Source organism: Taudactylus pleione, unplaced genomic scaffold, assembly GCF_031769625.1.
Source record: "Taudactylus pleione unplaced genomic scaffold, aTauple2 ptg000017l, whole genome shotgun sequence".
NCBI classification, from domain to species: domain Eukaryota; kingdom Metazoa; phylum Chordata; class Amphibia; order Anura; family Myobatrachidae; genus Taudactylus; species Taudactylus pleione.
Window position 1 is genome coordinate 11,536,396 of NW_028284419.1, and position 14,313 is coordinate 11,550,708.

The 14,313-nt window shown below is 44.0% G+C and overlaps 1 protein-coding gene across 1 annotated transcript in view; it reads right to left on the bottom strand.

The window, feature by feature from the left end:
- Positions 1-46: 46 nt before the first annotated feature.
- Positions 47-14,313, bottom strand: part of ANKRD45 (ankyrin repeat domain 45) — a 94,821-nt gene continuing 80,554 nt past the window's right edge. The window contains exons 5-6 of the mRNA XM_088482187.1: positions 11,599-11,737; positions 47-217 (exon numbers count right to left, since the gene is read on the bottom strand). Of these exons, the coding sequence (XP_088338313.1) occupies positions 189-217; positions 11,599-11,737 (168 nt within the window). The 3' untranslated portion in view covers positions 47-188. The remainder of the gene's footprint in view (positions 218-11,598; positions 11,738-14,313) is intronic.

Genomic DNA, 14,313 nt, shown 5'->3' on the forward strand with positions numbered 1-14,313 from the left:
TCTCTGATCTTTGCAAGGTTACCTAGTTAATGATGACAGACAGATATAAACTTGCACCCACCTTTTATACAGGAGTTTAGAACACTGAAAATATTTTTGCTTTACGTATCATTGTTACATAAAAGCCACATCTAAATACAATCTAAAGTTGAAGATCCATTTAAACTGATATTGGAATCCACGAAGTGTCAGTGTTTTGACTTTCCAGTCTCTGCCCCTGAAAAATAGTGGTAATAAAAATATATTTTGTAAAATTCTGAAATTTCAGGTACGGAAAACAACAATTTTTTTTTTTTTTTTTTTTCTCTTTAGTGTGTGTGTGTGTGTTGTTTTTTTTTTGTGCCCTAGAATTTACATGGTAGTGATTTGTGCCTTGTATGTAATGAGTTCTGCATCACTGATGTGGTGATGTGCACATGCTGTACTACGCAACCATTAAACTTGAATGTACAGGCGGACACCAAAAAAAAAAAAAAAAACAGGTCAAGACCTACCTTTCAATAACTATTTAAATATGTGGCACAAAGTCTCCTGTCTAATCATGGCAAAAATGGATGAGTCAACCCTTACAATATATCCAATCAAGGATCAGCCCTTGTTTAGGTACTTTAAGATTACACCACATAGATGTTTATAGTTCATTACTTGCTGTTAGAATGGGTTAACTCACTGGCATCATAAGGGAGGTGCGGGGGTGTCACCAGCCAAGGAGTGACACCAAATGCTGGCTCCCCCTCAGTGACTGGAGCCGGGTGCTGCATTTTTGTTTTTGCCTTCCTGCCTGTAAGCTATGTAGGTATTTGTCCCAGTAATGTTCCTTCTACTTATGTAAGCAGCTAACCTGGGTACATGAATTTACTGCCCCTGGCAGCAACACTTGATGTGAAGACTTTCAATTCGCTCGCCTAAAGGCTGATGCTCTCCACAGGTGCGTGCACCACATCGCATAGAAAGTGCTGGGCAGGCTGTAAAACGCTTAAGATTGCATTACTGACTTTTTTTGTTGCAAGTATGGAATAAACAGCATCTGGAAGCAGGATTGAGCCTAAACACAAATGCCTGAAAGATGCCATCTTATGGTAAGCTCCCAAGTTGGCAGGATTTATATATGTCCGGAAAGTTTAATGAAGACTATGACATGAGATCTGTGCAGCCTTTTATGAAAGTTTTTTTTTATTTTTTTTTTCTACCCAAGACTAAATCCGCCTCAAGAACAATTTTAAGGAACTAATTGTAAGGACGAAGTAAGATTTTGTCACTAAAGCAGATATTTATGTTAAAAGAACCCTGGGAATGATTGAGGAGTTTGCTATGCACACAGAGCTGCTTGCTGCATGTGCTGCCTGAAGGAAAATGTTGCAGGATCGGATCCTTAGTCGCGGTGTTTGCAGCATCGGCCATCTGAGTAAGCCTAAGGCTACTCGGGTTGACCCTCATCTGCACTGCCGCAGCCAGTAAATCTGCGTCAGAAAATGCAGGCACTGGACTCTGTGCCCCCTCCCCACCCCCAAACATAAGGTTTACATAAATCTCTGAACAGTGGTGGGCCCAGGTGCAAGAATATGCATTGGGCCCCCCTGTCCATTCCTGGCACCCCAACATTTTTATACCACCCCTCACCACCCCCCAGTAATTAAATCCAGTGTCTGTCCTGCTGCCCAGCCTTGTCTTTTCACCACCCTCACTGCCCTCCCAGTCACTAAATCTAGTCTGTCCAGCCCCAGTGTGTCAGCCTCATCTGAATCAGGCCCTGTATCCGGTTGCCTATCACTGGAATGGGAGTGCATATTTTCCGCACAAACAACATAAGGGACTTGGGAGCAGATGTGTGAAACTATCGAAAGAGGACAAGTAGAGAAATATTCCATAGCAACCAATCTACTTCCAGGTATCATTTATAAAGTACATTCTATAAATGGATAGGTAGAAGCTGAATGGTTGCAATAGTCAACTCGCCACCACCTGTCCTCTTTTTAGAAGGTTTGGTATAACTCGCTCTTTGGGGTCTGTTCGGCAACAGTGACTATGTTGCCCAGAATATTATCGGGCAACATCATCACGATTTTTGATCAATTATTAAAATTTATGGCTGCTATTCAGTAATATTTTCTGCAGGGACGGTAGTTGCGGTAACACGCTGTCCCTGCGATGTTACAGAAGGCCTTGTTTTTGGTTTCCGAAAACAATCCCTTGTTTATGCTCCTGCGCATGCTCAGTCATGTGCTCGGGGAACAGTCTCTGTCCCTGCTTTTGAGGTGTATATAAAATAAACATATTTATTAGCCAATACTAGCAATAAAAACAATAATCTAGACAATTACAAAAAATACAAACAATAAATCAATAATTGGACATAAGTATATGAACACTGTGCTCCTTATTACAAATGATACAGAGAAATATTTGTCATGAGTAGCCTTATGTTAAACTTTAATACAAAGTAACTTCATGCTCCTGTGATACAATGATCAGACCAAAATAACTAATTGATTGATTAATTGATTTTTGAAGAATCACCTGTGTGAGCAGGTATATAAAGGCAGCATGAGATCTCCCTATTACCTTTCATAAAGTCACATGTCAAGTGACGAAATGCGTTAGGCGGGACTATCTCATCACTAATTATTCACTGATACACTGTTGCTTCCTGTGATTGTCTGCGCTCCGAATAGAGCCACACTCCGGCGTTGTGTCCAGGCTCATGCTCCGGGCGCCTGTGACATAGAAGAGATCATTGCGGCATACGGCTCGGCTTTTCAGTCTAGTCAGGCACTAGACAGTATACTTCTGAACATAGAAGATGGAGGAGGTGAGGATAATTAAAGGGGGCCCCCACTTATGGACGGTCCATGTTCAAGTTTTCACTCATAAGTCTTTGATGGAGACTTGATTTGATCAGCTGCACGAGCCGTATTTAATTTCTAATTGCCTACAAAAGACTTACCACTTTGCCCTGAAGGGCTGTACTCATTGCAAAGAGAACTATTTTTACTTTTTGATTAGCGGTGGAAGTGTTAATAGGCGCAGTTGAAAACACATGCTTCAGAATATATTTATAGGAGCCGTCATCATATCATGATCTAATTTGCAAAGATTGCTTTATTGAAAGCTGGAAAGGGGAAAAAAAACAAAAACATATGTTTTTGGACAGATTGCCTGATTTTCATAAACATCTTTCTTATTATCAAGATTTTCTGGATTATCCAGCCACATGTTATCTGCTGCAGCACTAGCTCACAGGAGCATGAAGTTACTTTGTATTAAAGTTTAACATAAGGCTACTCATGACAAATATTTATCTGTATCATTTGTAATAAGGAGCACAGTGTTCAGTTATACCAATAATTATGTCCAATTACTGATATATTGTCTGTATTTTTTGTTATTGTCTAGATTATTGTTTTTATTGTTAGTATTGGTTAATAAATATGTTTATTTTATATACATCTCATTGCTAAGTATTTACCCATTGTATACATCTTAAATACATATCATTCTTTATTGTGTTTACTGGAGTGTAGGCGCTGAGTTCTTGTCTTTTTCTCTATATCTATTATCTTTGCAAACATACACAGAGTTTGCAACTTGGCTGCATCACTCCAGTAACCCATTCATATTTATCATAAATAGTTTATTAATAATAGGTACATGCGCCAGAATTTAGTGGTTCCTGCTTTTGAGGTGATTGGCGACTGGTAAGTCCAAATACAGCATGTCCACAGTGATTGATGTGTACATAGGCTTTATATTAGCATGTATACATGTATATTTATGTGCTTTCATATTTAACATTTATATATAAATTTCTTCTTCAGGTTCCATAGGGATATCATGGGGATAATGTGGTTGGAGTGATCCAGGCACCAAATAGTTAAAGCTTTCAACTCCCAGGATGCCTCTGGTCCTCTACATATACCCCACCCCTGGCTACAGGCATTCAGTTGTTCATTTGGTGCGGCAGGATTCAGACGCACTGTTGTAACGGGACTGCTCAGGCAGTCCTAAGCTTTTATTTTATGATTTTATTTTAGGTTTCTGGGTTAGCAGTGCTGAGCATCTGAATTAAGACGAATGCACTACGACTCAGTCTACCTCCGCCAGGCCGCAACACCAGTAACATCTCTGGCGATTTTGGCGGGTCACGGCAGAGCTTACTAGCAGAGATGCTGGGGCCCGGACTGCAACCGGATGCACGGAGATGTCAGGTAAGGCGATTCCTCGCATATGGGGAATCGCTACTGCGGCAGTCCTTCCGGAGACTCACTGGAAGCCACTGCAGTGCGTCCTCACTAGATCACCGTGGGGCTTATAGTCTGACGGCGGGGAATTGGCAGCAGACTCTTCTGCTGCCATAAGGCCAGTGTACCCGGCTGGTTGATGCAGCTTAGGGGTGGTAGGCTCTTCTCTGGCAGCTCCTCCCCTTACCCAGGCGCAGTCCCTTCAAAGGTTTTCGTGAGTCTGAGTCACTCCTATCCGCCTCGTATGAGACGCTCACAGTCCACTATTGGTGCGCTGCTGTAGCTGTTGGGTCAGTCTCCCTGTATACCTCTCCCATGGGTCAGGTATATAGTGCTCTATATCCTACCAAGCATCGTGTTTTGAGTAGTTGATTCAGAGCCCATTGCAACTAAATTGCATATGCATTGTATGTGACTGTTTGCCAGCTGCTGTACTGATTACTGCCTTTTATTTCTGCCTGTCAGTTATAACTATCACTGTTTTTCTCATCCTTCTGTTGCAGGTGTGTGGGTGTTTTTCTTATACTTCACATATATTTGTTATTTGTAAAAGGTTGTTACATTACATTGCATTGTTACCTTTATAATTGATATGTCAAAAGTAAAGGGAATCAGGAGAAGGAGGCCCCTGTGCTGGTTTCATGTAAATGATGATTGGTGGGCTTGTCCTCTCAGGACTTTATAAAGGATGGTTTGTGTGCTGTCTGTTATAAAGAGCCACCTCACCAGTCCAGTATACCAGTCCCTGTACAGGAGCCATCTTGGGTGTCCTCTTTGTCTAAGGTAATGAAGCAGTTTGTGGATTGTATGGCTACTCCCACACTGCCTCCTTGTATGGGGTACTCACAGCATGCTATGTTTGCACCTATACATCCTTCCTGTATGGATGCTTATGCCCACTCAAGTCAGAGTACGGCTCAGTCAGCTGTTGCAAGCAGAACGGTAGTCACTAAGGCACCTAAAAAGATGACTTCTGCTTATCAGTCTGTTCAGCATATGGATTCAGACGCATCATTGGAGGAATCTAATGATGCGCAGGGTTCTTTGGGGTCTAGGTCAGGAGAGGAGGAACATCCTTCAGTGGATGTTCCTTCTTTGAGGGAGGTTAAATCGATCCTATATATAGGATCGATTCAGTCCCTAGTAAGAAGGCTCCAGTGTTTAAACACCGGATAAACTGTTCTATAATACAAAAAGATTAGCATTCTTGTATCCTTTCACAGCTTCTGAATGTACTAAGTGGGAAATCCCGCCTACTGTGGATGCTCATGTGACACAGGAATGCTACATTGCCTATTCCGTCAGCATCTTCTCTCAAAAATCCTACAGATAGGAAAATTGAAACATGTCTTAAGGCAATATTTTCATCTGAAGCGGTTACTCATCCAGCTATGGCTGGGGCTTGGGTAGCCAAAGCAGTTGAAGAATGGACACGGGGGCATTGGAGGATTCTCTACCAGATGCTACCCGAAAACGGCTCAAATATATCTCCCACATACAGGAAGCAGCCTCTTATTTGGGAGGAGCTGCAGTAGATGCGGGACTCTTCGCTTCTAAAGCATCAACAGCCTCAGTGGTGGCTCGTAGGGTCATTTGGTTAAGGTCCTGGAAAGCTGATACAGGGTCAAAGAAGGCTCTGGAATGCTTACCTTTTTATGGAAATAGACTGTTTGGAGCGGAGTTAGATAAGATAATAGCTATTCTGGCAGCTTCAAAACTTGCAGGTCTGCCATCTACGGCTACATTAAAGTCTAGGCAGTTTTCTTTTTGGTCCTCCAGGCCGGGCAAAGTAACAGTCTTCTTCCAGGCCGTCTAGTTTTCACAGGACAACCAGACGATAAACTAAGGTCTGGGCCGGCCAGACGTCCAGCTTCTAAGCCGGACGACAATCCCTCAGCCTGATGGGGTGGGCCACCTCCTGGGGAATCCCAGGGTGGGGGGCCGACTTCTTCAGTTTGCAGAGTACTGGCATCAAACAACAGATGCCTGGGTCCAAGAAGTGGTTTCTCAGGGCTATGCTCTCACTTTCCGGAGGCATCCTCCCCAGAAGTTTTTTTGCACAAATCCTCTTATCAGAAGCAGTCAATGTCTTAGCCCTTTAGGTAGCAATTTACTCCCTGCTGCAGGCAGGGGTAAAAATCCCGGTTCCTGTGTGGAAACAAGGAAGGGGTTATTATTCCAATCTATTTTTGGTTCAGAAACCGAATGGGTCTCATCGCCCTATTCTAAATCTGAAAACCCTCAACAGATTTATCCATGTACCCAAGTTCCGTATTGAAACTCTTTGGTCAGTTATTTTGGCAATGGAGCCTGGGGATTTTATGGATTCCCTGGACATTCAGGATGCATATCTGCATGTGCCTATAATGCCATCCCACCAACAGTTTCTACGGTTTGCTGTCCAGCAACAACATTACCAATTTTAGGCACTACCCTTTGGTCTATCAACGGTCCCTCAGGTCTTTACCAAAATAATGGCGGTTATGACGGCCTACCTCAGGCATCAGGGAATCAGAATTCTAGCATATCTGGATGACCTTCTGATACTGGCACAATCTCCAGTTGTTTTACAACACCATCTTCAACTGACCATTGCCTGCCTATAGAAGCATGGAAGAAATCCTCTCTTTCTCCAACACAGAAGATGAGGGCACTTCTGGATTCTCAGACGCAAAGGGTATTTCTGCCAGAGGACAATATTGTGGCCCTATCATTGCGAATACGCAAATTGCTACGCAAGCGAAGGGTATCCATTCTATCAGCAATGCAGGTCCTGGGGTCAATGGTATCCACCTTCAACATGGTGCAATATGCTCCGTTCCATTCCAGGCCTCTGCAAAAATGTATTCTCTCCAGGTGGAATGGACAGTATAATTTAATAAAGTCCCAGAGGATCCTTCTCACTCCAGAGGTTCGTCTCTCTCGTTGTGGCTACAAAAGGATCATCTGGACAAGGGTCGCCCATTTTGGATACCAAATTGGGTGCTTCTCACCACGGACACCAGTCTTCGCGGATGGGGGGCAGTGACAGGTCATCACACCTTTCAGGGAAGATGGACAAATCAGGAAAGTCATCTGCCCATAAACATTCTAGAGCTTCGAGCCATATACAAAGCACTCAACGTGGCAAAGGCTCTGCTCCAGGGCAGGCCGGTACAGTTTCAGAGGACAACTCGACCACAGTAGTATATCTCACTTGTCAGGGAGGCACGCAAAGTCATACAGCCATGAGGGAAGTGACAAACATTTTGATTTATGGCAGAAAGTCCTCTTCCGGCGATCTCGGCAATATTCATCCTGGGAGTCCTCAATTGGAAAGCGGACTTCCTAAGTCATCAGAACATACACGCCGGAGAGTGGTCTCTCCCATCTGGAGGTTATTCAACTCCTGGTGAACAAATGGGGCCTACCAGACATAGACCTCATGGCATCACGTCACAACCACAAGGTTCTCAGTGACGGGTCCAGGACCAGAGATCCCTCAGCAGCCTTTGTGGACGCACTAGCAGTAAGATGGGACTTCAAACTGGCATATCTTTCCTCCGATTTCCCTCCTCCCAAGGGCTTTCAGGAAATTCAAGCAGGAAGGCGGAACAATAATACTAGTGGCTCCTGCTTGGCCCAGACGTCATTGGTTCACGACATACAGTATGGAATCTATCCATAAACAGTCCTTATCCTCTTCCTCTATGGCCAGATTTGTTAGCGCAGGGTCCCTGCCTCCATCCAGACTTACCTCGCCTGTGTTTGATGGCGTGGCGCTTGAGTCTTCAATCTAAATAGCCATGGGTTTCCCCAGCTCTGTGATTCAAATGATGCTTAGGGCACGAAAGCCTTCCTCTGCCTGCATCTATTACAGAGTTGGGAATTATTTTGGTAAATGGTATTCACACAGAAAATATGACCCTAAGGTGTTTAGGGTTTCCCGGGTACTGGCTTTTCTCCAGCCTGAATTGGACCTTGGTCTCTGCCTGGCCACTTTGAGGGTTTCTGCACTGTCAGTCTGGTTCCAGAGAAAGATTGCTTCTTTACCAGATGTTAGAATTTTTTTCAGGGGGTTCTTTGAGTTCAGCTTCCTTTTGTCCCATCAGTAGCACCGTGGGATTTGTCTTTGGTTCTCAAGGGGCTACAAGCTCCTTTTTATTTGAACCTCTGGACTCTGTAATTTGAAATGGTTGACAGCGAAGACACTTAGCGAGGAGAATATCTCTTCTGTACGCCGAGTCTCTGATTTGGCAGAGCTCTCTTGTCGCTCTATCCACAGGATAGAGCTGTTCTCTGCACAAGGGAGGGTTACCATCAGAAGGTAGCGTCCTGTTTTCATGTCAATGAAGAGATTGTGGTTCCAGCTTTTCAGTCTTCAGACCTTTCTGTAGGTGAAGCTTCCCTGGATGTGTTCGTGCTCTCCGTATATATGTGGAGCGTACAAATTCTGTTACAATATCAGATGCTCTTTTTGTGCTATATGGTTTTCACAAACAAGGATGGCTAGATGGTTACGTATGACTATCTCTCAGATATACACACAGGCTAATCTCCCTTTTCCAAATACGGTGACAGCACATTGTACTCTGTCTGTAGGGCCATCTTGGGCGTTTAGTCGTGGTGCCTCTGCTGAGCAATTGTGCAAGGCAGCCACGTGGTCTTCTGTTCACACTTTCCTCTACGCCTTTGATACTTTTGCCTTTCAGGATGCTTCCTTTGGGCGATGAGTTGAGCGTCTCCACCCTTAGGGGAACTGCTTTAAGACATCCCTATGGTATCCCTGTGGATCCCTATGGACCCTGAAGAAGAAAATGAGAGTTATGGTAGACTTACCATTGATAACTTTTTCATCGAGGTCCACAGGGCACCCACCCTGATGCACCTGGCTGCATTGGGTAATTTTTCTTTCTGTCACAGATTCCCTCATCTTGTTTGAGAGTGTTTCTGGCATATGATTGTTCTTCCTTCTCTGCTTTCCTTCTCCTGCCTTGGGCTTGTTTACAAAACTGCTTGTGGCCAGGGGCGGGGTATATGTGGAGGAGGACAAGAGGCATCTTGGGAGCTGAAAGCTTTAACTGTTTGGTGCCTGGATCACTCCAACCACATCATCCCTATGGTATCCCTGTGGACCCCATGGACTTCGAAGAAAAAGAGTTTGGTAAGTCTACCATAACTCTTATTTATATATAACTGCACATAAATATAAATGTATACAGGCTAATATAAATCCTGTATACACATGTAAATTTAGGCAGGTTTGACATGCTCTAGAGTGACTTACCTGTCCGGGGTCACTGCAAACCAGGGACGGAGAAAATTTCCCTCTGTCCCTGCAGTTTTTGGGGAATTTAATGTATTTTCTTCATATAATGCCATTCTGAGATGACTTTATATAAAGTACATATTTTTCGAGTAATTTAATGCTTTTTACTTTGCTGAATAGCAAAAAGCATTAAAGCACTGTAGAGATCAATGGCTGATCCCTACAATGCGGTACTCTGCGAAATGGGAATTAATGGAGAAGATAATTGCGTTATCTCCATTAGCCCATTGCTGAATAGTGGCTTTACATAACAAATCATTGCTGAAAAGACCTCTTGGTCATTAGAAGGGAGACACCACATGAATGAGAGATGAAATGAAAGCAATTCAGCAGTTTCAACTGTTGCTGGGGAATGTTTTAGTGGTGTCCTTCATAAATCGCCAGGGAGGCACTAGAAGCATAACTATGATAAATGGAAGTAGAAAAACTTATACCTGGGGCAGAAAAGATACCTACTGTCACTTTCAGCATTCCAGGTCGCAGGCAAGGAGAATGCAAAGGCAGAGTAACTAAACCACAGTGTTTATCACTGCTTAATCTAGTGTTACAGTCATAGATTTCTTATGCATTTCCGTCATTATCAGAGTTTATGTATCTCCATAAATAGCTATGGGGATTGTGGTATCTAATCAAGTTAAACTGTTCAGATTCGCTTATATCCTTTACCGAAAAAACCACACTCAGCTGGCATTATGCCTGTGATGTAAGCATAGGAGAGGAGGTGAGCAATTATTTACTCCCACCCCAAGCACGATCGTGAACTCATCGCTGCAAGAGGCCTCATTGTTTTTTGACATATGCAGAGGGCAGCCTGTGAGTAAAATGAGGATACCGGGGTTCTGAGTTCTCTGAATGCAGGGCCGGTTTGAGACCAAGCGGAACGCAGGATGAGATTTTCCTTTAGCATACCCTCCCTCCCCTCACACTCACATACTACTATCAGCATAGCCACACACACACATGCTCCCCCCATGGCCCCAAGCTCAGGTACATCTTCCTGCAGCTGCTCTGCCCTCTGAGTCCTCCTGTTTCTTGTTGTGAGCTGGGAACCCGCCTGCAATGCAGAGGAGGAGTGCCGGGGGGTCGGCAGGAGCGGCCAGTGACCGTCAAGTCATTGGCAGAGCACCTTTTGGATTAGATCGGGTACCTGCCAGAGCATCTCGGGCCGCATCTGAGCCAGAAGACGAGCGCAACGCGGCCTGACCCAGTAGTTTCACTGGGGGCCCTCCAGGCTTCGGCGCGCCAGACAATGTGCCTGTCAGACGGTGCCTTCAGCTACCCCTGTCTGAATGGTGTAGAATGTGTAGTGATGAGGAATGTTTGGGGGAAAAAAGGTACAGTCTCAGATCATAGCTGGAGGCTCGTAATTTGGATCCTCAGCGCTCAAGAAAGAAAATGGATAGAAGATTCCAATTTCCATCTTAGTCTGTGTACAATGGGGTATATTCTGAAACTGCCACAGCACCTGCGCTCCCAGCCAATGCACGACTGCAGGAATTAAACAGCTCTCTGTACTACAAGCGGGTCACTAGGGCACATTGGACATGTATCTTAATCTGTCTTAGACTCATTTGCACTGGTTCTATTTTCAAAGTTAACAGGAAGACTTGGGGATGGCCATCGCTGGGCAGTCCATCAATAGCTACCATTGATGGTTCCATAGGTGATTACCATAGATGGCATTAAACCATCAATGGTTTCACCCCTTGATGACCACCACTGCTGGAGGGCATGGAGAGCTGTGGGCCATTCAGAATAGAGGACTGGGCATATTGTGTGCCGGGGACCCTCTGGTAAATTGCAGTGGTAAAATTTGGTACATTTTGTATCACTGCAGTAAGTAGCGGTAGAAAACATTACTTACCACTGCTATAACATTTTATTGTAAATACACCCCAATGTGCAGTATTTGACTTTAAATGAAAACCTAATTTTATTTGATGGATAAATAAACCATGTTATTGCTGTGGGAGAAAAGATTCACATGAGTACAGACAAAGGCAACATAGTTCTTTGGAAAAGCATGACTATTTTATATTATATTTCTCTTACTTGGCGTATTCAGCTTTGTGAATATGGGCTGCATTGAGCTTTCTAGCTGTAGCTTCTGATCCACAAAGTCTTGTGTTGTTGGATTCTTGCTATACTGTAACCATTCATTCTTTGCCTTACAAGCATTGGTAGCCAGGTGCTGAAAGGAAAGAGCAGAAATAAGCTGAACTTATATTAAATACCACTTTACAATGAACTTGCTGCCACTTCATTTATATTATGCACACTTGACGCACTCCATCAAAATATTCTGCCACTTAATATTTAGTTCCATCTCATCTATTTTGCAGTATTTCAACTTCCTACACAAGTACAGTATTTATATTATTTTCAGTGGGATAATTAACCTAGAATACACTAAATATTTAAAACTTCTGAAATCACAAATTTCTTCAAATATTGGCCCTCATTCAGAGCCGCTCGTTAGCAGCAGTACGCTCGTTGCGTTCCGATGTTGAGAAACCGCGCATGCGTCGGTGTAACACTGCGCATGTGCGTACGGCAGTTTGCGAGCTTTTTTTCACTCGTTCGGCAAATTGCGAGCAGGAAGTGACATGTCAAATGTGATTGACAGAACAGGCCGTTTTTGGGCGTTGACGGGGGTGGAGATGCGAAAATGCAGGCGTGGCGAGGCGTTTTTGGGGCGTACATAAATTAGCTCATGCGAACGTCAAATGTGTTCGTACCAAGTCATACGTCACTGGCTGATCTTCTTTCCGTTCAAACTGCTCGCACAGCTTGGGGTCTGGATTATTCGACCACAATGGCGATGGCCTTGTCCTCTGGTCCGGGCCTCCTCGATGTTTCATCGATTTATCACGGCTTCTCAGAAAAACAATCAACTTTGGATTGCAAACCAGCTTGTAATGTTTTTTTTTTTTTTTCTTTGGGATAGCACAAAACCGTACGCAGCTGAAAATCTCAGCTGCTAATTTCAGGATTACACAATCAATTAGCGTTTTTTTGAAGGAATGTTTTTTACAATTTTGTAAGTGTTTTGTGATATTGTAACAATATTGTCATCATGTTTGTGTGTATTGTAACCTTTTGCATTGGGCTGGAGTTTTTGGGTTTTTTGTTTACAAAGTGTTCCTTAAAGAAACATAATTTTTTAACCCTTTTTTTTTTTTTTAAAGCTAAAATTTCGTTTTTTCCTTGTGGTACAGGATTAACTAGAAACCATTTTTCAAATAATGTCACAATACAGTTGAGATCAATTTTTTGATTTTATTTTCACCGCACATTTTTGTACAAATCATGTGCATTTTGACGTTAAAGTTTGGGGTCATTGTTACCCACTAATATTTGGTACATTTGTCTTTTTAAAATTAAAAATTTGTGAACAAATAAACAACCAAAAAAAAAACAATTCACAAGAAAGGAGAGGGAAGTTTTGGCCCTTAAGGAATATGGGGCAAGCACAGAAGGAGTGTGGGAAAAGTAGCCAGTGCTGTCATCGTTTCTTTCCCCGTTTGGCTGGGGTACGGTGGGCGCCAGACCGGGTCCGGGATGTCCTCTGGCTGGCCTGTCCAGAGGCAGATGTTGTGGCCTCTGGACTAGGCACAGGGCTAGGCACATTTGGAGGAATGGCTGTTGTTGTGCCAGAGGTGGAGGATCCAGATGTTCCGGCAGGAAGGGAGGTCGGCTCCACCATGTGCTGGCGAACGAGCTGCTCCAGGGCATTGGCGATTCGGATGTTGGCCCTGGTATTTTCAGCCAGGGCCTGACCAATGGTAACGTTGGCCGCAGCATTTTGCTCCAGGGCCTCAGCCACCCGTAGCAGACTGGCGTCCATCCTCTGCAGAATCTCCGTATGGGAATCCGATTTAAAATTGAGTTCTGTGAGGAGTGCCACTGCCTGCGAGGGGGATTGCCCAGGACTGGCTTCTGCAGGGTCCTCAGCCGGATGTACTGGTTCCTCCCCTGCAGAGCCAGCAGAAATTCTGCGGCCAAGGCTCCCCTCTGGAGCAGACTCATCCGCCTGTGTCTCTGTGAGAAAAAAGAGAAAAGAGGAACATTACAATCTACATATTGTCACAATAACATTTCAGAGTTGGTAACATCACAACATTTACCTGGGCCAACATGAGGAGCCGCAAAGTCTGGCATGTCCGTATCCATGTTGGACACGCCAAACACCTCCACATCCTGCACACACCCCTGTGCCAGCTCTTCCAAATCATTAAACTCCAATGACACAGGGGTGGGACCCCCACCTGTCCCCCTTGCATGCCTAGCCCTGTCAGTCATTTTTTGCTTCAGGCGATATTTGAAGTCTTGCCATCTGTGGGTGAAAAAGTAGGCATTATTCCTGCATTATTTGACCCTTTTTATTTGTGTTGGTCAAGTTTTTACTTACCGCCGTTTGACATCCCGGGCTAGACGGACATAATCACCCACCCTATTGACAGCACTGGCTATCTCCTCTCACATTCTCCACTTCTGGCTTACACCCATATTCCTGTCTGCCTGTGGCAGGATGTCCACACACTTCTGAACCAAAACCTCCATCTCCTTTCTTGTGAATTGTGGCTGCCTTTTCTTTTTGCCAGCTTTGGCCGGAATACTGGGCATAGCAGCCTCTTCCATGTCATCCTCAACACCTATTTACATTAAATTATTGTTAAGTTAGATGTCAATCTTTCACTATATTCACTTTCTAAATAAGCCTTGTTTTGAAATGTGAGAAATACTTACCAGCCGCCTCATGGCCAT